At 38.0% G+C, this 25341-nt stretch overlaps 1 protein-coding gene across 1 annotated transcript in view; it reads right to left on the bottom strand.

The window, feature by feature from the left end:
- lovit (loss of visual transmission) overlaps positions 1–23339 on the bottom strand; it is a 172837-nt gene extending 149498 nt beyond the window's left edge. Inside the window, exon 1 of the mRNA XM_002058695.4 lies at positions 23028–23339. Coding sequence (XP_002058731.2) covers positions 23028–23212 — 185 coding nt within the window. The 5' untranslated portion in view covers positions 23213–23339. The remainder of the gene's footprint in view (positions 1–23027) is intronic.
- Between the last annotated feature and the right edge of the window lie 2002 nt (positions 23340–25341).

Below are 25341 nucleotides of genomic sequence, written 5' to 3'. Positions count from 1 at the left end.
AAATGTAAGGGGATAAAAAGACATCATATGTATATCTTACTCCCTTGCTTGGGTTTTTGGACCAGATGCCACCGATATTTCTATGTGATGTCCAGTCTATATGTTGCTTGGTTAGGGATAGTATCGTGAGACGCCGTCTCATGCAGTATGAATCGTCAAATACGAGCACAGGATGATGGGGCATAAAGTACAAAATGTCCTTTACCTACATTTTCAAAGTACCACTACTATTTTCAAATGGCCTACATTTTTATATTCTTCAATAAATTCGGAATATTGTTTCTTTATAGCGAGATTGCGATTCAATTTCTTTTCTAAATTCAAAAACCTAGTAAGGGTTATCTTGTATGTATCCTCTAGTACCTTTTAGGGACTTTTGAATGTAAGTGCTACAGTTAAATGGCCATCTTCAGATTGTCCAAAGGTAAAAATGAAGCTCTTTTCGCATAGTTTTTCCTCTTCTGTGAATTTATTAAGATGCTGCGGTATTCCGTAGCATTTCCAAAAACGTTGAACTTGCTCTTGCAGTTCATTAGAGCTCAGCATATTATGCTCCTTCTCCTTGGCTAGCAGCGACACACCAATACTGGGTGTAAGCCCGCCAACGACTACATAGCTTTATAGCGATTGCTGAAGGCTTGATGAATAAAGAAACTCCCAATAGCATAAAAATTCTTTGAAAATAGTTAAATTTCGGATCCACAAGTGTTACTCTGGGTGGTTGCCAATTCAAATCTAGCGGGGAACTTCTCGGATTATATTGCGTTATTTGAAAGTGGCATTCACCTCACCCATAATTGGAGATTTTATATTGCCGATGCCACTAGTCGCATACTTGATTCACGCATTTCTAGATTCAAAGTCGAAACTAAGGTAAAAGTTAGAAAGTTAGTTTGACTGCCAGAGGCTTATACACATCTACAACAATGATTGAACCACGTCGGTCGCTAGGAGACTTACAGATGACCGCGGTAATAGTGCGCTAGGTAAAGAACTGTTCCCTAGTTGTGATTGGCCATTATGCACACTGTTACCTATGCTATCCGAGACATTACGATGAATATCACAGCGTTGGCTATCGCAACTCCTCGTAATATGCCGCTTACTTAAGGATATAAGGCATAGCTCACTTCCTTATACCTCCTGAAACCGTTGCAATGTAACAAGACTTGCCAATGTTGCTAATTGCTACTGCTAAGCTAGCTCTCTTTAATACGTTTTAGTCCTTGGGTTGAGAACCACTGTTCCACTGATTTTCTCGGTTGGCCACATTCATGCCTTTATTTATTAAGAATTGCGATAACAATAGCTACGAAGGTAATTTCTTGCAATCCCATTCGCTTTCCCACTTATCGAGTGTCTCTACATTAAGTACACTCAGAGTTTCCGATTCTACATACTTGACATGTTGTAGATTAAACAGCTCATTTATATAAGATTGAACAATAATTGCCTTATTCTTATAACGGTTTCAGAGTAACCGTAGGGACCGATGGGATCCAAATGGTTCCTAATGGAACGACACCTAAAGCGGATGGCAAAGTCATTAAGATCAGCTTCCGACCCTATCAGCATAGTAAATTTATTGAAGCAACTGGTCCACTCAGTGTACTTCCCTGATAACTTAGGCACCTTTAATTTAGAGCGATGCAGCTGCCGAGACTCCTGTGGGCTGTTCAATGCATCATTACTACTAGCAGGTCGACTAGTATGACTCAGACTGCAAAGTACTTAAGCCTTTATTTTGGAATAAAGTTCTCCGATCCATGGCGATTGTCATATTCACTTGGATAACATTACATTCCTGTTTTAGTTTTGCTTGAATTAGTTTGCTTCGATTAGGCTTAACCCTGCTTTCCATTGTGCATGTGTCATTAAAGCATTACGAAAGAAAGTATCATATCTATCTTAAGAAGACGTTCGCATCCCCTCGAACAGAATAGGATAAATGGCACAGTCGGCACTCCTATATTCTGAAGGATAGAACCAAAAATGATACAACAGGATATTCACCAACGTTTACCGGGTATTAAGTCCAAAAAAAGATTTCTACAGGTCCTAACAATCACTTACCCGGACCTTGACAGCTTAACTGAGATGCTTACTTTTGTCTGTTACAAACAGTTGCAAAAATACAATTCACGCTTTTTAGCTTTCATGGTATTTAAATAGAATCACTAGAACACTGAATTGATTTTTTTTTTAATATTTTTATTATTAAGTGTAGAACCTGTACAATCATAATTTAGTACCTTAACAACACATGGATAGAAAATGTAAGTTAGAGCCGAACCCCATAACGCAGTACGGTGATTTTAAATGCGGGTGGTCTTACTGGCGCCCAATCCTCTTAGCAAAGCCTTGCCGTTCGAGTAGCCTTAAAGATTGGGCAGGGAGTAGACGTCTTGCGAGCAGGCTGCGGTGTCTCAGCAACCTGTCGTTGTATCTGCTTGTGTTCCTTCCAATCTGTTTTTCAACGTCAACTGCACTTTGACGTCTTTATGGAGTCTAAAACCACGTACGTACCAGGGACCGTTGGTTATCTGTCGTAGGACCCGATTCTGCAGGCGCTTGTCCAAGGTGATGCCGAGATACTTACTTACTTACTTACTGTTGACTGCTCCAGGGTAACTCCTTCAAGCTGAATTGGAGGGATAGCATCAGCATTTTGAGGGTGAAGCATGGGTTTATTGTTTTTAGCGGGCTAACCTTCAAATTCCACCGTTTGCACCAAGCTGCGAGAGTATCCAAATACCCCTGAAGTCTATTAAATGCTTCTACGCAACTTTTGCAGTTATAAATGACTGCAATGTCATCTGCATATGCCGCAATAATAGCCATAGAGGGATCTTCCATATATTGAGAGGTAGGTCTGCGTATGTTTGAGGTATACAACGAGTAGAGCAGAGGACCAATAGCACTGCCCTGTAGCACACCTGCACTCATGGTATAAGTAAGTAAGTATATAACTCTCGTACTTCCAGATATAACCTTTAAAGGCCATAGTACGGTGCAGGTAAACGATTTTTTATTTTGCACAGTAATCCATCGTCCCACACCTTATCGAACGCTTGCTGCATGTCAATAAAGACAGCGTTTTAGAACTCTAGGTTGTCAAAAGCCTGCATGATGTGCTTCACAAATCTGTGGACCTGTTACACAGTGCCGGGTCCCTTTTGAAATCCGAATTGGTGATCCGGAAAGATATTGCTTAGGCTTGCAATTGCAGTAATCCGATTTGCAACAGTCCTCATCCATAATTTAGTCAGGGAAGGTTGCCTGGCTTGTGAATTATCAGGATCGCTGCTAGTTTCCATTGCTTAAGGAACACTTGGAGCCTAATAATAAATACCATTACAAATTAACACTATATAGAGGAGCGCTCTTGTTGGCAAGAATTTCAACAGAGCATAACAAATCCTTTCGATACCCGGAGCTTTATAAAGGCTCAATGGGCAGGGACATCTGCAGGGGGTCTGCATTGTCTAATGGATCTGCCTGGTCTGCTCTATCGTAGCAATTTCATAAAGAGTGGAACGTGCGTCAAGACGTTATCAGAAATCATTAGCCTTTTCCCTTTCGTTTTTAGCAGGCTCGCCACCAGGACATCGGACGGGTACCTGTCTAAAAGGTTTTCGTTTGAGTGATTTTGTGAATTTCCATAGAGAGTATCTCGCATCAACGGTGTAGTCCATGGAAGCCAGTTTTTGCTGAAACAAATCACTCCTGTGTTCCCGTAGGAGGTTTGCATAGTTGTTTTGCTGATAGGTTCCACAAAATTCAGTCCCAAGGATCTTGAGATCGAATTGCTCTTCTTCGAAGGCACCTCTTTGGTGCCGTGTCTCGGTGTTGGGTGGAGTTGTGGCAGTAGCAGTTCTATGTTTATTTTCAGTTAGAAAATCTACTGCATTCTCAATATCTTCTCCAGAGCCCAAGGTCGGATTTAGTTGAATCGAGCATTCAAGATGTTGTCTGAAAGCCATTTCATGAACTATTTTGTCAAGGTGTTTTTGTCGTTGACTTTTTCTACTTGTTTGGTTGTTGTTGTTTCTGTTGCTGCTGTGATATATTTTTTTTTGGCTTAAGTAACTGGTGTTGCGCTTGAAAACCATATAGACTGCACTGGGCAGGTTCATTGTCGTTCCTTGCTAATGAGGCGCAGATACTGCCTCCGGTATTGACTTTGATCAATACTGTCGAGTTGGTTGCTACTTCTGCTGTTTTCGTTGTGGTTGTTGCTGCTTTGGTCGATCTTGATTCCTCCTGATCTGTCTAGACGGTTGCGTGTGAGCCTGTTGCTTCATTAAAGAGCCCATTGATCGTCAAAAATAGTCCTGGTAACATAGGCAACCTTCGTAGCTTGCCATATGATTCCTTCCACAATGCAAACAGAAAGTGTGTTCATCTTGGGGACCCATAGCTTGGTGAGATGATCTTTACCACATCGGGCAAAATTGGGATGACGACAGGCAGTATTTGGCTGTGTGACCGTAATCCTGACATTTGGCGATTTCAGATGTCTTGCTTTCTATCGTCACTTTTTTTCGGCAAAGAGTTTTGATATCAAATATATCAGTAATTTTTGCGCATGGCCTTATATTAATGAAAAATATTTTGGGTTTTCCATCTTTGTTACTCCTTGGTCTTGGGTTATGTATCTGCAGAGCATCAAAGCCATTTTTTTTTAAATTTGTCAATAATTTTGAAGTTAAAAACGCTATGGTGAAGCCACTGTATGGGTTCTCTTCCTTCAATTGATATGTATGGTACTCAATACCAGTACCATCAAGATGAATAACAATTGCTCTGTAAGTGTAACTGTCTTTGGTCGTTAGTATTGGTTGCGTTATGTTGTGGGTTGTCGCCTGTGTCACTTACATTAATACTGGCGTTAGGGCCTTCATTTGAAGCTCTGTAACTTTCGCCAACATGGGTTTCGGCTGTTACATGCATGTCCATGTGCATGTATAGCAAGGCAAACCTGTTGTCAGAGTTTGCCATGCTTGTTGATGCTGAGGGCGAGCATAGCTTCAAATCTTTATTCGGCCACTTAGAGCTAGCATTGAGAGATAATGGTTTCTTTCTTTAATTTTTCAAATTCTTTTGAATTTTGTACCAGCATCACAAGGAACTAAGGAGTCTATTTTTGAAGCTCCACTGATTGTTCGAGAGGAAATGTCTGGGTTAATCTAGCTCCATGGTTATCCATGCTTCCGCTGAGCTCACATTGCTGGTTGCAGCAGTTGCCGAGGTGTAAACAGAGTTGCTAGTGGCACTAGTAAATGTTAATGTTATTGATGCTGATGCTCTGAGTATCAGTGCGTAACAAGCTATTAATAAAATCTGTCTTGATCTCCAATGGTGAGATTCCAGCTACTTGGCGCATTTTTCCATAATCAATCGGCTTATTACTAAGCTGAGAGTTAGAAAGAAGGTTCTTATATTTGTTAAATTAGTTTATATTTGTTAACTTAAAAGTTAAAGTTATGCTTATAATTGAATATTTAGCTGATTAGTGCAGCATTTATTGACCCTCTTGTGCGGCTGCACGCGAAAGGAGGGGTAATGTTTTGCCCTAACGGGCGACGCATGCAGTCTTATCGCAATACACCTGGGTTTTGTTGTTGTCGAACTGCCGACACTGCACATGACAGCGTCCGAAATTTTCGATTTGTGCTATTTTTTTCACACGTAGATTACACAATTGTTCAGCTCGTTCTTTGTCTATGCGCGCCACAACCGATCTGGGCGAGAGTAGATTAGCGAATCGCATTGATTATTATACCCTGAACCCATTGAAAATGGGTAAAAAGGGTATGTTGTATTTGTGCAAAATGCAAATAGAAGGAAGCATCTCCGAACCCATATATATATATATATTCTTGATCAGCATCAATAGCCGAGTCGATTAAGCCATGTCCGACTGTCTGTCCGTCCGTCCGTCCGTATGAACGCAAGGATCTTAGAACCTATAAGAGCTAGAGACTTGAAATTTAAGATGTAGCTGCTCCTAGTGCCTGCGCAGATCGAGTTTGCTTCCGATAACCGATAACTTACTCCGTTTCCAAGCAATCGATAAAAAAATCGACATCCTGTTTTTTGAGCAAATTGGGTAAATAATAAGAGCTAGAGCTACCAAATATGACATGTTGCTTCTGGAATATTATATATACATCAAGTATCTTTCATTTTATACCTATCGCTTCCTCCCCGCTACCCCCCAGCAGCTATAAATCAAGTTAATAACCCAACTTTTATTGCCAACCAATTTAAACCACAATTAAAATCCAATTGACTTTTTCAGAATACACAAATATTCTATGGTACAATAAGATATACTGTAGAAAATTTCATAAGAATCGGTTTAGAAAATCCAAAGTTATAAGCCCATGTGCAATTGAATGGGGCAGCAGCTTTAATAATTTCTGCTTCTCATTCTAACAGCATGGTAATTGCGATTTTTTTTGTAATGCTATTTTTTTTTTGCTGGTGTGGCTGTTAAGGTGTGGATGCCAAGGGAACTTTTTTTTATTAATTGATTTGGTGTTGGAATAAGAGGGTTCAGGGTATTCCCTAGTCGGGAGCTCCCGACTAGAACCTCTTACTTGTTGATATTAAAAACGGATCAACAAGAAAAAACTTTATTATCTTGAATAAATATACCATCATAAGATAATGAAGCATTTAAAATAAACCTCAATATACCCTTACCAATAAGTTAAACTGATTCTATATTCGAAGTAAATCAACCCACATAAACTCCAAATACCAACAGATACTCTGGCAAATGGAAGAAGACTAACTGATGCAGCTAACAACGATCTACTGCTTGATAGTCCTCTTCTGGTGGCAGCGGCGTATGAAAGCTGTTATACTTAAGTGGCTGCTATACGGGGGAAGTCAACAGGTGTACGCCCATGAGCTTTATGATTGCGGCTTCAGTTCGCTTGAGTCGGTGGGAGATTTTTCATTTTGGCGGCCTTCGGGGCTACCGCATGCTTTGTATATTCGGTCAACCACTCGCAGCCTTTATAGTTGGCAGGGTGGTTACCACCGCAGTGGGCGCATGTTGCCGGGACTGATTCGGGCCGTGTGCAATCGGCAGTGGGATTATTGAAGCCTGCATTTTACACATTTGTATTGTTTTCTGCAGTATGAGGCTGTGTGCCCGTACTCCTGAAATCTATGGCATTGCACCACGTCCTGGCTTCTTAATGCTGTCTCCACCTTGATCACCTAGTTGCACAGCTTCCTGATGGCAAGAGGCTCCATGCTGTTAACCGCCGGCTTCAAGTTAATGAAGTGGATGTTCATGAGCTTTTTGGTGGCATTGCTGTTCGGACTGAGTACATGGAGAGCGGTATGGCCCTGGCTCCGCTGGTCACTTCTTTTCTCCAGTATGGGTATTGTTGGTGACCCTTTCTTCGGGCACGGAGGAGCAGGTGCTGGCAAGGGCGACGGCGTTGTGCTGGCTGCCACCCTTAATCTGATGAGTCGTTGAGGCACGCAAGTTCTCTTCTTGAGCTGAGCTTATCTGCTCGGCCTCAGATTCATCATTCTCTATGTCTTCTTTGAATTCAGGTGGCGCCAAGATAGCATATCTATTGGATGTATATATTTTAACTGGAATAGTATCAGTCTTGTTCTGTTTTCGCCGCGCGGCAGGTGGGGACCTGCTATCTAAGACTTTGCGCTTATCGCAATCTTTGTGGGGGATTGCAAAAGCCGCGTTGCATGCAGATGTACAATATCATATTGAGAGTTACAGTTGTGTTATAGGCATACGTGCTCAAATTTTAGGAGACATTTGACATTAATCTGCAATTTCTTTTGCGTGCACTTTAACTGCAGCCATATCTAAGAACTATGGCACAATGCGAAGCGCTTTTATGGGCGACAAAAGTACAAGTTAATTAAAAACGCTGAGCAATTTTTCGCTTTAACTTTGGAAGGCAAGAGAACTTAAGGCTATTATTTAAAGAAGTCAATTGGGGCAAGATAGATTATATGGGACGTTTAAAATGTCACTAAGTTAAACATTTTTTAATTTATTAATTTTATTAATTTTTTCTTATTATTATTATATTTTTTTTATTATTATTTATTATTTATAAATATTTTGTTATTTATTATTTTTATACTTTCGTAATGATAAGTCTTTTGCGCAATGGCTCCACTTTTACTTCGAATGTATTCGGTTAACCGCAACACTAATTATATTGCGAAACATAATGCTTCAAAAAATCCAATTGACCAAAGACCTTGGTTGCGAAATAAAGGCTAAAATACTTAGGTATCCAAGTCAAAAAAGTCAACCTGCTAGTAGTACGATGTATTGATATGCACATAGGTGTCTGAGCAGCCGAATTTTTATACCCTGAACCCATTAAAAATGGGTATAAGGGTATATTGTATTTGTGCAAAGTCCAAATGTATGTAACAGGCAGAGGGAAGCATCTCCGACCCCATAAAGTAAATATATTTGATCAGCACCAATAGCCGAGTCGATCTACCCATGTCCGTTTGTCTGTCCGTCCGTCCGTCCGACCGTCCGCCCGTCTGTCCGTCCGTCCGTCCGTCCGTATGTATGATCGCAAGGATCTTAGAACCTATAAGTAGTAAGTAGGTAAAGGCATAGCAAGTGGTGCGGTCTGTCACGAGTCTGTTACGAGATCTGTTTTAATGAAATTTAATAAAAATTCTGCACCGAAACCAATATGATCAGCGCTATCTCGCCCAATATTCTGCTTGTGCGCACGGCCTCCTGCCTCTCAATACTGTTGCTTAGTAAATATTCTTGCTTTATGTCCCTCAAATATTCGCGACTGTTGTAACTGCGCAGACACTTAATGTTTCTCCGGTCTGCTTCTCTGCATCTATATATTTGATTAGCGGGAATATAGCATCAACTGTTTTAATACACAAACTAAAATAATTCGCGCCAGCCACATAACACTTATTCATTGAGTGACTTAAATCCTCATTTCAGTGTTTTTCCCAAATTTAATGCTGATTCCCTTTTACACCTGTCGTTACTGTTCTGCTATCGTACTTTAAGACCGCTTAATTATGGCAATGCGTCACGACCTTCTATGACCACTAGGAAATTAGCGAATCGTTTCAAATAAGCTTGACACAAGTAAGCTTATATAAATATATCGCAACTCGCATATACATCTTCATCTGGATAATACATTTTTAATAATAAACTGCTACGACGCGAGAGTGTCGTCGGCAAAAGAATATATGCATTTTTCAATCTTGATATGTACTTTGCGGAAACTTATTGTTGTTGTTGTAGCTTGCTTATTAACGATGCCGTATTGTAAAGCATAGTCCAAAAAGGGGCTTATCGTAGCTTACATCAAACGCATCCTTATGTATATTGCTTCATTTTTTTATACCCTGAACTTATTGAAAATGGGTAGAAAGGGTATATTGTATTTGTGCAAAATGCAAGTGTATGTAACAGGCAGAAGGAAGCATCTCTGACCCCATAAAGTATTTATATTCTTGATCAGCATTAATAGCCGAGTCAATCTAGCCATGTCCGTCTGTCTGTCTCTCCGTTCGTCCGTCCGTATATATGAACGCAAGGATCTTAGAACCTATAAGAGCTAGAGACTTGAAATTACCTCTAGGTGCTCCTAGTGCCTGCGCAGATCGTGTTTGCTTCCGATAATCGATAGCTTACTTTGTTTCTAAGCAATCAATAAAAATCGATATCGACATCCTGCTGTTTGAGCGAATTGGGTAAATAATAAGAGCTAGAGTTACCGAACATGATATATTGCTTTAAAAATATTATATATTTGTCAAGTATCTTTAATTTTATACCTATCGCCACCTCCCCGCAACCAACCCAGAGCTATAAATCAAGTAAATAACCCAACTTCCGTCCGTCCGTCCGTCCGTCCGTATGTATGAGCTCAAGGATCTCAGAACCTATAAGAGCTAGAGACTTTTAGATGTAGATGCTCCTTGTTCCCGCGGAGATCGAGTTTGTTTCTGATAATCGATAACTTACTCCGTTTCCAAGCAATCGATACAAATCGATATCGACATCCTGTTTTTTTTAGCAAATTGGGTAAATAATAAGAGATAGAGCCACCAAACATGATATGTGTCTTCTAGAATATTAGTGATATTTCAAGTATCTTTCATTTCATACCTATCGCCACCTCCCCGCTACCACCCCACAGCTATAAATCAAGTTAATAACCCAACTTTTGTTGCCAACCAATTTAAACCACAATTTAAATGCAATTGATTTTTTCAGAATACACGAATATTCTATGGTACAATAAGATATACTGTAGAAAATTTCATAAAGATCGGTTAAAAAAAACCAAAGTTATATGCAACTGCACAATTGAATGGGGCAGCAGCTTTAATAATTCCTGCTTCTCATTCTAACAGCATGGTAATTGCGACATTTTTTGTAATGCTATTTTAGGTCCTTTTTTTTTATCGTAAGTACTTAATTATTGGTGTGGCTGCTGAGTAGGGGCATAGCAAGTGGTGCGGTCTGTCGCGAGTTCGAGCCCTACCGGGGAAAGTATTATTATTTTTTTTTTTTTGCTGGTGTGGCTGTTGAGTAGAGTCGACAGAAAGTAATGCGATCAGTTGCAAATTCGAGCCATGCCAAGGGAACTTTTTCTTATTAATTTATTTGATGTTGGAATAAGAGGGTTCAGGGTATCCCCTACTCGGGAGCTCCCGACTAGAACCTCTTACATGTTTTATAATAAGTACTTAATTATTGGTGTGGCTGCTGAGTAGAGGCATAGCAAGTGGTCTGTCTGTCTGTCTGCGGTCTGTCGCGAGTTCGAGCCCTACCGGGGAAAGAATTTTTTTTTCCTGGTGTGGCTGTTGATAAGAGTCGACAGCAAGTACTGCTGTCAGTTGCGAGTGCGAACCCTGCCAAAGGAACTTTTTTATTTATTTAGTGTTGGAATTCAGGGTATCCCTTAGTCGGGAGCTCCCGACTAGAACGTCCTACTTGTTCAAAATTAAAGTTGAGTTTTCAAAGAATTGCACTGAGTGAGCCAGTTGACTCCATACATTTACTATGCTGGCAGGGTAAGACAATGAGGATGATTATTTGTTGAATCTAATGCATTTACGATTAGCTTTCGGTGTCGTTTCTTTAGGAACCGTTGACTGTTTGAAACTATCGGGTGCAAACTACCAGTTCAGCGGAACAATGGTTTACTGTATTAAAGAAAGCTACCTTTGCTGTTGTTAGCAGCAGCACTAAGAAGTAGAGTACCATATAATTAAAACATAAATTACCTATATGAATTAAATATACTGTATATCATAAAATTGTTGTTTGCTGTGGAAACGAAATTATTATTTTTTGAAAACTTCACTAGTGTCCGTAAATAAATGCATATATGTGTGTGCGTGTGCACAAGAAGCAAGGCGCATCAGTTAAAAATGTTCCATTTTTGATTTTTTCAGAATTTTTCGAAGTTATTGCAAGGAGCAGCGAAATTATTTGTCAAAAACTTAACTGGTGTCCGTTTGGAAAACACAAAGCCATACGAAGACTTTGACAGAATATTTCTAAAATCTTATCCAGATTGCGAAACAAATAAATTTATTTGATCGAAGCATACTTAAGCATATAGATACCAGACTCAAGACACCAACGTAAAGTACAAGGTATGTATAACAGTGGATACCCTGACCCCTCTTCTTTCAACACCAAATGCAGCTCGCGCTACTCGCTCGTTTAAAGCAATATAGATAAAACAAAAGTTTTCTTGGCAGGGTGCTAACTCGCAACTGAACGCAACACGTGCTGCTGACTATAAAAAAGGAGTTTTCTTCCTAGGGTTCGAGCTCGCAACAGACCGCTCCACTTGCCGCCGCCTCTAATTGCATTTAAATTGTGGCTTATGTTGGTGGGCATCATAAATTGGTTTATTAACTTGATTTCTAGATATGAGGTAGTCTCTGGTAGGTATGAAAGAAACTTGATATATATATACTATTCTTGAAACATGTCTAATTTGGTGACTCTACCTCTTATGGTTAAAAAATAATTGGATTTCCATATCGATTTTTATCGATTACTTGGAAACGGGACAAATTATCGAATATCGGAAACACAATCGCTCTGCGCACGCACTAGGAGAACCTACTGCTAAAATTTAAAGTCTCTAGCTCTTATAGGTTCTGGTATCCTTGCGTTCATACATACGGACAGACGGACGGACGGACAGACGGGCGGACAGACAGACGCACATGACTAAATCGATCAGTTTCCCTTATCTCTTTTTCATTCTGTCCGACAAAAACTGTTTTTTTTTTGCTTATTACTACTAAGGCTGATGTCAGTGAAAAAAGATTGTTACACGGCGAGCTACTATTTCGCTTGGATATATTGGAGTTAAGATTCGAAATTAAATGTAAAGACATTGGACGTGCAGAGGTGGAAGAAACATTTGTGTAGATTAAATATTCCGATACGCTCTTCTCCGCCATTGAATCTTTCGCGCTTGGTTTTACAGATATTTGATGGGAAGCCAACAGAATTTAAGAACTTAATAACATCATTCAATATAGGTCGTCAGTGCTCCCTTTCAAACCATTGAAAGCTAATCATGATTTGTTTGGTGGGCACTGCTATAGAGGTGTCCCAACGATCTTGTTATTTTATTTATTTATGTATTAATGGCCGATACAAACGATTGTCTTCCTAATTATTCAATACATCACATTATGATTAATTAAATGCAAAAGCCTAGTGAAAATACACAATTTTTAAATAGCATCACCGGCCGATGGATGTCTTTTATTTGCCCGTCCGTCCAGCAATGGCCCTTTTCACAGCTAATTTTATCAGTGACGTTATTAGATCCTACAGTTACGAAAAGGGGTGTAAGTAGAGCTAAAAGTTTTTTTAAGTAAAAATTAAAATAATCCTAGATTACTATATTGTTTATTAAATTACATTGAATAGCAAAACAGAATAATAAAGTTATTCCTTAGTGCATTGCGTAGTCTGTTGTGCACGTAAATAGAAATAACAGGCGATAATTCCTGGTTAATCTAGACGGAGCGCAGAATTGAAGACGCCCTAGCAGAAAAGGAGAATCTATATCGCCAACAATCAACTTGTGTAGGAAGACAACACCGAGAATTGTCCTTCGGTTGGTTAACGACCGAAGATCAAGAAGAAGAAGACTGCCGGGATGGCAATCGAAGATTAGGGTCTCAATTGAAACCTAGTAAGGCAAAAAGCAGAAATTGCTTCTGAGCAGATTCAATACGATCCTGGCTATTGTTATACTATGAAGACCAGATGCAAGAGCAGTTCTAGGATAGGAACATAAGAGATGTACAGGAGTTTGGTTATGAAAGGATCGTTAATCTCTTTGGACCAACGTTTAATGAATCCAAGTACACCTTTGGCCTCATTTACGATGGCATCTATATGAAAATTGAAGTGGAGTTTAGATCCGAAAAGAACGCCTATATCCTTAACTGTCAGTATACGTTGCAATGGATTATAGTATAACTGATAAGATAAGGTGTAGTACGATTAAATGTAAAAAGCATACACTTTGAACAATTTAGGTGCATTTGATTGGCCAAACACAAAAGTTGAATAGCGTTTTAATCATCTTATAGACGAGAATGATGTGGAGGATTAGTGTATGAAAGAATATGTTTAAATCACGAGCATGAGCCATAACCATTTATAACAAGTAAGATGTTCTAATTGGGAGCTCCCGACTTGGGAATACCTAATACCCTTGCAGACCAAACCTTTTCATAATGCTTATTGTGCTTTGCCCGTATCTAAGAAGCACAGGGAAAATAGTTTTTTCATACAAAAACTTAATTTTCGACCGATCGTTCCAATGGCAGCTATATGATATAGTGATCCGATCTTAATAGGATTTTGCATATATATGAGGAGTAAAGTAAAACTAATAAGTTTGGTCAATATATCTTGAATAACAAAATGGTTTTTCATACAAAAACTTTATTTTCGACCGATCGTTCCTATGGCAGCTATATGATATAGTGGTCCGATCCAGCTGGTTTTCACATATGTGCTGCGTGCAACAGAAAGAGGGACTTCTGCTAGATTTCATTAAGATAGCTTTAAAACTGAGAGACTAGTTCGCATAGAAACACACAGACGGGCAGACGGACATGGCTCTATCGACGCGGCTGTTGATGCTGATCAAGAATATATATACTTTATGGGGTCGGAGCTGTCTCCTTCTATGCGTTACACATTTCACGACATAATTATAATACCCTCTGCAAGGGTATAAAAAGAAAGTTTTCATGGCTCTTGCCACAGTCTCACCTCAACAGCCACACCAATAAGTTAGTCTTATTGGAAAAAAAAAAAGAAATCAAAACGCAGCACCGAAAACAATTGCAATTGCAACGCTGTTCATAGAATTCAAAACACACCGAAAAACAAAAACTGATCTTAATGAAATTTACTACAGTATATTTTAGAATACAGAAGAATATTTGTGTAATGTCAAAAAGTCGATTGCATTTAAAGTGTGGCTTAAATTGGTTAGCAATACAAGTGGTGTTATCAACTTGATTTAATGCTCTTCGGTGGGAGCGGGGAGGTGTAGTTAACAAATAAGAGATCAAGTGTTCTATTCAATTGATTAGAAATTGAATTGATTTGAAACAAAAAAGTGGCCTTAACGGCAATTAATACCCCACCACCTCAAGTTGACTAATCATTTCCATGCAAAAAAAAATGTTTGGAAAAAATTCAAAATTCGATATGGTTGAATTTGACCACATTTAAAAAAAATTTTAGACTTAGCAATAAGACCCCTGGTATCCTGATAATGAATGGCAACTAGGTTAGGCAGTTAGCTTTATGCAGCAGTAACAATACCGTGTATCGAGGAGACCGGAAAGGTAACAGGGAAAGGCTGGATCCGATTTATTGACTTGAACTCGTGAAAAACAACCTTGTGAGGAGGCCAAAAGTTAGGATTACAAATGATTGATCATGTGAAACATCAATTTAGAATGACGTTGTATTACGAAAAGTGGAGAAATTTAATTTGGTTTTTGACACACTAGCTAGATTTGCTAGCAATATAGGCAGTCAATGACTCACAAGTGGTGTCAGACAAAAGTAAAGACACAAAAACTTGCCTACGAGTCTAAGTAGTATCTGATGGGGCTGAAGGTAAAACTGGAACTGGTAGGGTTAAAAAGGCATCGTGAGTGCATTTACAATCTGGGCTAGATTTCGCGCAGGTCAACCTTATCGCCCAGAAGCTGTCGGTGCTTAAGCAATTTCACTGACTGGAACAGGTTCAACTACAAGGTCTACTGGGACCACTTCAGGGATAATACTTGGACAATCACTTGGAGAAGATGATAATAACATTGGTGACGAGGCTCAAAAAACACTCAAAAAATATTCATAACAAACAAGCAGAAGGCAACAGCAAAAATTTGTGTGAGCGCGATGCACAATCAAAAATATTCACCAGCGTAAACACGCACAAGCAAGGGTATGCAGCGGGGAGCCCATAATAAAGGAATCAAATCAGACAATAACAATAACACGGCAATGACGCCGCGTTCATTATATGAAATAATTACCAGACACAACACGTCCATCACTCTCAACTAAGAACCTTCTCGATAGAGCAGAGCATTGCTTGACTCATACTCCATGGTCAATTTCATGACGCATCAATTTGCTCAACGGCTGTATCTACAATTTGAAATCCGTAGCATAGGGGAGTCCTTGATCATTAACTGAACAACTACTGCAATTAAATATTATATGTCCCCATATGAAGTAACGTTTCAGTTGTGCATAACGTCTCACATTGCCTACCAGCCGGATTAGGAAGTCCACACAGATTGGAGATTGCCTGCGAATACGCCTTTCTTATCCAACGAGAGGTGCCATAGTCAGCAGCCTGTGGCTCAATCGCCAAATTTGAATGTCATGATATAATATGAGGAGCACACTCTTATAGTTACGAAGATTCACTCTTTCATTTTATTTTATGTTAATAATTCTGTTTTGAACTACAATTCGTGTCGGACAGCTTCTTATTTAAAATTTATTAAAACTTCAAAAGATCAAAAAACGATTTTATTCAAAGAATATTGTAAAAACATATTTATTAAGAGAATAGCAAAAATCAAAGAATATTGTAAAAACATATTTATTAAGAGAATAGCAAAATCGCATTGCGTTGGGAAAGTGTGGGTTATTTAAATTAATATCAGGTTTAAATCCGTAGATTTATTAGAAAAACAAGTAAGAGGTTCTAGTCGAAAGCCCCCGACTAGGGGATACCCTGAACCCTCTTCTTCCAACATCAAATGCATATATATATTCTATTTTAGAAGCTATATATCAAGTTTGGTGACTCTAGCTCTTATTATTTAGCAAAATTGCAAAAAAAAAACAGGATGTCGACATCGATTTTTATCGATTGCTTGGAAACGGAGTATGTTATCGATTATCGGAAACAAACTCGATCTGCGCAGGCACTAAGAGCACCTACATCTAAAATTTCAGTCTCTAGCTCGTATAGGTTCTTAGATCCTTGCGTTCATACATGCGGACCGTCCGACGGACAGACAGAAGGACATGGCTGATCGACTCGGCTACTGATGCTGATCAAGAATATATATACTTTATGGGGTCAGAAAAGCTTCCTTCTCCCTGTTACATACATTTGCATTTTGCTTAAATACAATATACCCTTATACCCATTTTTAATAGGTTCAGGGTATAACAAGATAACCTTCAAGTAAGGAGCTCCCGACAAGGGAAAACCCTGAACTCTCTTATTCCAACATCAAATCAATTAAAAACGAGAAAGAAGGGCTATATTCGGCACGCCAAAGATCTAATACCCTTGCAGACCCAACCTTTTCATAATGCTCATAGTGCTTTGCCTCTATCTAAGAAGTACCGGGAAAATAGTAAATAACGTGTTTGGTCAAGATATCTTGATAAACAAAATGTTTTTCATACAACTTAATTTTCGACCGATCGTTCCTATGGCAGCTATATGATATAGTGGTCCGATCTTAATAGGATTTTGCACATATATGAGGAGTAAGGTAAAACTAATAAATGCCGAGTTTGGTCAAGATATCTTGAAAAACAAAATGTTTTTTCATACAAAAACTTAATTTTTGACCGATCGTTCCCATGGCAGCTATATGATATAGTAGTCCGATCTTAATAGGATTTTGTGTATGTATGAGGAGTAAAGTATAACTAATAAAAGACGAGATTGGTCAAGATATCTTGATAAACAAAATATTTTTTCATACAAAAACTTAATTTTCGACCGATCGTTCCTATGGCAGCTATATGATATAGTGGTCCGACCCAGCTGATTTTCACATATGTGCTGCGTGCAACAGAAAGAGGGAGTTATGCAAAGTTTCATTAGGATAGCTTTAAAACTGAGGGACTAGTTCGCATAGAAACAGACAGACGGACAGACGGACATGGCTGTATCGACTCGGCTGTTGATGCTGATTAAGAATATATATACTTTATGGTGTCGGAGATGTCTCCTTCTATGCGTTACACATTTCACAACAAAATTATAATACCCTCTGCAAGGGTATAACGAGAAAGAAGGGCTATCTTCGGCACGCCAAAGATCTAATACCCTTGCAGACCCAACCTTTTCATAATAATTTGCCCCTATCGTAGAAGTACCAGGAAAATAGTAAATGCCGAGTTTGGTCAAGCTATCTTGATAAGCAAAATGTTTTTTCATACAACTTAATTTTCGACCGATCGTTCCTATGGCAGCTATATGATATAGTGGTCCGACCCAGCTGATTTTCACATATGTGCTGCGTGCAACAGAAAGAGGGAGTTACGCAAAGTTTCATTAAGATAGGTTAAAAACTGAGAGACTAGTTCGCATAGAAACAGACAGACGGACAGACGGACATGGCTATATCGACGCGGCTGTTGATGCTGATTAAGAATATATATACTTTATGGGGTCGGAGATGTCTCCTTCTATTCGTTACACATTTCACGACAAAATTATAATACCCTCTGCAAGGGTATAAAAAAAGTTCCCTTGGCAGGGTTCGAACTCGCAACTGACAGCGGTACTTGCTGTCGACTCTACTCAACAGCCACACCAGGAAAAAATTAAGTAAGAGGTTCTAGTCGGAAGCTCCCGACTAGGGAATACCCTGAACCCTCTTATTCCAACATCAAATAAATTAAAAAAAAAAGTTCCTTTGGCAGGATTTGAACCAGCAACTGACAGCAGTACTTGCTGTCGACTCTACTCAACAGACACCAGCAAAAAAAAAAACAACTAAGAGGTTATAGTCGGGAGTTCCCGACTATCGGCCATAGGAACGATCGGTCGAAACATTTTGTTTATCAAGATATCTTGACCAAACTCCGCATTTATTAGTTTTACTTTACTCTTCATATATATGCAAAATCCTATTAAGATTGGACTACTATATTATATAGCTGCCATAGGAACGATCGGTCGAAAATTAAGTTGTATGAAAAAACATTTTGTTTATCAAGATATCTGGCATGGCCAACGCAAGCCGCCGCAGCTTTTCTTGGTAATGACAGTAATCTTTTCGCAATCATGCCCAGAGGAACCTGAACATTTAGCATGCATCATATTCTCACACAGCCAGGAATCAACAATTTTTGGCTGTACGGAGTCTTCAGCCTGTTTGAACGTACACGGTTTTTTACAGCAGTTGCGAGCGAAACGAAACATGGTGCACAAAAATAGAGCAAGCAAACGCTCAAAAAATATTCATAACAAACAAGCAAAAGGCAACATCCAAAATTTGTGTGATAATTACCAGACACATAACGTCTATCACTCTCAATTAAGGACCTTCTCGAGGGAGCAGAGCATTGCTTGACTCATACTCCCAGGTCAATTTCATGACGCATCAATTTGCTCAACGGCTGCATTTACAATTTGAAATCCGTAACATGAGGAGTCCTCGATCATTAACTGAACAACTACTGCAATTAAATATTATATGTCCCCATATGAAGTAACGTTTCAGTTGTGCATAACGTCTCACATTGCCTACCAGCCGGATTAGGAAGTCCACACAGATTGGAGATTGCCTGCGAATACGCCTTTCTTATCCAACGAGAGGTGCCATAGACAGGAGCCTGTGGCTCAATCGCCAAATTTGAATGTCATGATATAATATGAGGAGCATACTCTTATAGTTACGAAGATTCACTCTTTTATTTTAATTTATGTTAATAATTCTGTTTTGAACTCCAATTCGTGTCGGGCAGCTTCTTATTTAAAATTTATTAAAATTTCAAATGATGAAAAAAACGCTTTTAATCCAATAATATTGTAAAAATATATTGATGTAGAGAATAGCAAAATATCATTGCGTTGAGAAAGTGTGGGTCATTTAAATTAATATCAGGTTTATATCCGCAGATTTATTAGAAAAACAAGTAAGAGGTTCTAGTCGGGAGCTCCCGACTTGGGGATACCCTGAACCCTCTTTTTCCAACATCTAATGCATATATATTATATTTTAGAAGCTATATGTCAGAACAGGATATCAATATCAATTTTTATCGATTGCTTGGAAACAGAGTAAGTTATCGAATTTCGGAAATAAACTCGATCTGCGCGGGAACTAGGAGCACCTACTTCAAAAATTTCAAGTCTCTAGTTGTTATAGGTTCTGAGATCCTTGATCAAGAATATATATACTTTATGGGGTCGATTTCGCACAAATACAATATACTCTTATACCCATTTTTAATGGGTTCAGGGTATAACAAGTAAGAGGTTCTAATCGGGAGCCCCCAACTAGGGGATGCCCTGAATCCTCTTATTCCAACATCAAATGCATATATATATTCTATATTAGAAGCTATATGTCAAGTTTGTTTACTCAAGCTCTTATTATTTACCAAAATTGCCTAAAATACAGGATATCGATATGGTTTTGTATCGGTTGCTTGGAAACGGAGTAAGTTATCGATTATCGGAAACAAACTCGATCTGCGCAGGCACTAGAATCACTTACATCTTAAAATTCAAGTCTCTAGTTCTTATAGGTTCTGAGATACTTGCGGACAGACGGACGGACGGACAGACGGACAGACATACAGACAGACAGACGGACATGGCTAGATCGACTCGGCTTTTGGTGCTGATCTAGAATATATATACTTTATAGGGTCGGGTTTAGTAAGCAACAGTACTGAGAGGCAGGAGGCAGTGCGCACAAGCAGAATATTGGAGAAGATCATATTGATCTCGGTGCAATTTTTATCAAATTCCATTAAAACACATCTGACGTCTAAATTCTGAGAATATGTAATTTGTAAGCCACCAAAGGACTGTGTTGCTCAACAAGCGCAATAGTTACGTACGAGCTATGGTTGGCTTCTTTAAGACAGTTGCCGCAAGACAAATTTTTCCCAGGGTATATTTTTACGATCACTGCGAACTTTTCAAGTAATACTAGAGTCAGGCTGGTCATGATCGAGTCTGATGGTGCGTGCAATGCTGTACGTAAGATTATGGACTTCCCATAGCCTGAACGAAACTAGTTGGAAGGCCTTAGTAAAAATAAATTTGGGAAAAAATTTTAACATGATGGGTACGCATTAAATTCGTAATGTATTAAATTTGATATTACCTTTTGGTAATTGGTAATACTTTCTATTTGAATTTTTAAAAGTAGACAACCAGCGTTAAAAATAAGTGCTGGACATGTATATATGTTTATAATGAAACAAGTAAGAGGGTCTAGACGAAAGCTCCCTAATAGGGAATACCATGAACTTTTTTCTACCAACACTTAATGCAACTCGTCCTACGCGCTCGTTTCCGTCAGCTGTAATAAAAATAAATTTAAAAAAAAGTTTTCTCGATAAGTCTTGAACTCCTAAGGAACCACACTACTTGCAAATGCCTCTACTCAAAAGCCACACCAAAAATTGAGTCTTAATAGAACGAAAAAGAAAGGCTATCTTTGGCACGCCGAAGATCTAATACCCTTGCAGACCAAACCTTTTCATAATGCTCATAGTGCTTTGCCCGAAACTACGAAGCACATGCAAAATAGTTAATGCCGAGTTTGGTCAAGATATATTGATAAACAAAACAGGTTTTTAATCAAAAACATAATTTTCGACCGATCGTTCATATGGCAGATATATGCTATAGTAGTACAATGCAAATAAAATGAAGGGAGCATACTAAGAAAGTTTTCTATGCAACAACTTAATTTTCGACCGGTCGTTTCTATGGCAGCTATATGATATAGTGGTCCGATCTTAATACCATTTTGCTTATATATATGAGGATAGAAAAACTAATAAATGCCGACACTGGTGTGCAAAATTTGTTTTCATACAACAAGCTAATTTTCGACCGTTCGTTCCTATGTCAGCTATGTAAATAAATAAATAAAATATAGTGCTCCGACTGCTGGTTTCGACATGTGTGCTGGGTGCAACAGAAAGACGGTCTTCTGCGAAGTTTCATAAACAGCTTTTAAACTTTGAGACTTGTTCGCATAGAAACAGACAGGTGGACATGCTGACATGGTTACATCGACTCGGTTGTTGATACTAATCCAGCATATATATACTTTATGGGGTCAGAAATGTCTCCTTCTATGCGTTACACATTTCACGACAATATTATAATACCTTCTGCAAGGGTATAAGCAACCGATTAAAATAGCAGCACAGAAAACAACATAATCGCAATTGAAGTGCTGTTGATAGAATTCAATTCATGAATACAGAAATATTTGCAATTTGCGCTAATTGCAGCAAACACGAGACCAGCCTAATCACGTCTTCTTTAATAACTTTTGTGTTTCTTAATTGATATTTATTAAATTTTCAACAGTATATCTTATTATTCTATAGAATATTTGTGTATTCTCAGAAAGCCAATTGCATCAATTGTAGCTTCAACTGGTTGGCAATACTTATTAGTTTATTTACTTGATTTATAGCGCACGAAGTTACTTGATATATATATATACTATAGCTCTAACGACCTAAAGGATCTGCCTTTTGGAATCTAAAGGATCTATCGACTGGAAATTCTAGCTGTATGTCCTGATAGTGCCTGCGCAGATCGAGCTTATTTCCGATAATCGATTACTTACTCCGTTTTGAAGCAACCGATAAAAATCGAAATCAACATCCTGTTTTTTGACAAAATTGGGTAAACATAAAGAGCTAGTGTCACCAAACCTAATATGTTGCTTCTAGAATATTATATATATATCAAGTATATTAAATTTTATACCTAAGTCCACTTACCCGCTACCACCACAAAGCTATTAATCAAGTTAATAACTTAACTTGCATTGCCCACCCATTTAAGCTACAATTTTTATGCAATTGTGTTTTTGCGATTACACAAGTATTCCATAGCATTTAAAGATGTACTGAAGAAAATTTCATTAATATCGATTAAGAAACACGAAAAGTTATGAGTTTTGGCTGCGCACGTATTAGCAGCAACAAGCTTATACTCCAAGAATTTCTGTACATTCATGCGCGTCTGCATTGAATTCTATCAACAGCATTGTTATTGAGATTGTTTTGTTTTCTGTGCTGCTATTTAAATTAGTTTTTTTCTCAATAAGACTCATTTATTGGTGTGGCTGTTAAGTAGAGGCGGTGGCCAGTAGAGTGGTCTGCTGCGTGTTCGAATCGTACCGATTGGTGTGTCTGTTGAGTGGAGTCGGCAGCAAGAAATGCGGTCAGTTACGAGTTAGAGCCCTGCTAAGGGAACTTTTTTTTTTTAATTTATCTTTGTTAGAAGCACGAGCTGCATTCGGTGTTGGAATAAGAGGGTTCAAGTCATCGCCTAGGCGGAAGCTCCCGGATAAAATCACTTACTGGTGTTATATTTAAAATGATATTAATATATGCATACAAGATTATTAAACAAAAAAATCAATTGGCATATTCTACATAAAGAGCTGTATCAAATTTTTAAGCATCTTACCTATAAATATGTGAGTAGTCCACGTTCGCACTTGCATTACCTTTAAGTTGATCCATTGCAGTACTTTTAGCTTTTTCAAAAATGTTTGTAGAGCCTTGATTGATTGAAGTATATTTTTCTTTAACATTATCTCTCCATTGGTGGAGACGACCGGTTAGCCCTTGATACTCATGCAATTTTTCCATTTTGGTGTATTGATTTACTTTCGATTAAAAGTTCGTTATAAAATAAAACCAAAGCAGTTTGTCCAACTAAGAATTTCTATGGCTTCACAATAAGTGACCACCATTCACCGAAGTCGGCATTCAAAGGGAAAATAAGTTCGGATTTTACGAATAAGCTACCGAACATCTAATTGGAAGCAATAACATTTCGTATCGGGTACGAGCATTTCCACTGAATTTCATCGAGCATGCGTTAGCGGTCACCAATTTTACCCTTGCAGAGTGTATTCTTATTTTGTGACGAAATGTGTATCGCAGCTAGGAAACGATATACAATGTGTATGTGTAACTTTCATATTTTTGTCTGTCTATGCGTATATTAATTACTTTCTTCGTTTTGAAGCTCTTTGTAAAACTTTAGTTGCTGTTGCAATATTGATAAATAATTGCGTTATAATTGAAAACCACTTAGTCGTTGAAGATATCTTAACAGCACTTACCAAGTCTTGCAACAAAAAATTATTGTGATACAGTTTTAAAATATTTTAGCTATGCTCCTAAAATATTAAGAAAAATCTTATTAACAGTGGACTGTATATAATAATAAAGGTTTTATATATCATTCACCTTTGTAAGGGTATTTAACCTTCGACGATTTGAAAAATGATGAACTTTTGTGTTTTAGTTTTCCAGTAAAATTGGTTAGAATAAGTAAAAGGATCTTTTATGCTCGACTAGAATGTACACTTTAATTTACTAAAAATAAAAATGCAAAAAAGTGATAAAATAAAACAAAAATCAAAATAAATAAAAATAAAGTAATATGTATTTAATATATATTGTAATATTTATGAAAATATCGGCCATATTCGATTATTTGTTTTAATGGTGAATATACCTATATAACACAAAATCAAAAAAAAAAAAGTAAGTGGCTTTAGTCTAAAGTTCCCAATTAGGGGATAACCGCTTCGCTAGCTGTAAACAATTGTAAACAACAAGTGTCCTCAATAGAACTTGAACCCGTAACAGAACATACTACATGCTACCCCGCCACTACTGGTTGGCCATGCCAACTATTCATTCTCCATGAAAAAAAAAAAAAAAAACGAATAAGAATAAAATAAAATCGTAATTGCAATACTGTTTATAAAAGTTAATAAAGACATGCAAGAATACGAAATGCATGCAATTTAAGTTAGCTGCCGCAATCACGTGAAAATAGAAGCACAAATTGTCTTTAACCTAACCTAATGCAACTTAAGCAGTAGATCTTATTGGGCGATTCATATACATAGATATATAGACCTTAAGATTTAGGGTATGTTTTCTTCGAAATGTTACATAAATTTTTATAAAAGCATTATACCCATTTTACCCATATTCAATGTGTTCAGGGCATAAAAAGTTGAGTGCGCATGCCATAGAAATACCTATTATACCAATTGTACCCATTTCCAATGAGCTTAGCGTTTTTTTAAGATAAGAGCATCGATTTCATTAACTAATTTTTAGCATAAGTTCGTACGTATTTATTTGATGTAGTTTGAAATTAATATCTGCAATAATACTTGCATTATAATACACACATATTATACATACCCACACCTAAAGAAAAAGGGAAGTGAAAAGTAAAAAAAAATTCACTTTTGAGTTTGTGCCTATATAATGGGTGAAAGAGGAATCTAATAAGAGGATTAAAATTGATTACCTCTGATGGTTTAAAAGTCGCACCCCGAACTGAACGAACTAATTGACATTGACTCACAATGTAAAGTCATGCTAACATTGATTGTTAGGGGTAAAATTTTTCAAAATAACAACACAAGCACACAGTACAGAATCATATAAAATCGCATTTTCAATTCTTCGCATATAATTCCAAAAAGAACACGCAATTATAAATGTACATACATATGTGCACAAGTTATCACCTAGCAATTCTTATTGAATTTATAATCAATATTTCGGAATAAGTTATATTTCAATTACTTAGCTCTTTCACCCTTATTAGACTCATGTCAATATTTTCGTCCACTTAACGCGCAGCTGCGGCTTATCTAACGTAAAGATCCAGACTCTCACTCTAACATAAGCATAACAGCGCAACCACTTAACATAAAGATCCAGACTCCCGGCTCTAACATAAA

This window comes from Drosophila virilis, chromosome 2 (genome assembly GCF_030788295.1).
Source record: "Drosophila virilis strain 15010-1051.87 chromosome 2, Dvir_AGI_RSII-ME, whole genome shotgun sequence".
Taxonomy (NCBI): Eukaryota; Metazoa; Arthropoda; class Insecta; order Diptera; family Drosophilidae; genus Drosophila; species Drosophila virilis.
Note: the sequence above shows the minus strand (reverse complement) of the source record. Positions and strands in the feature narration are given on the sequence as shown.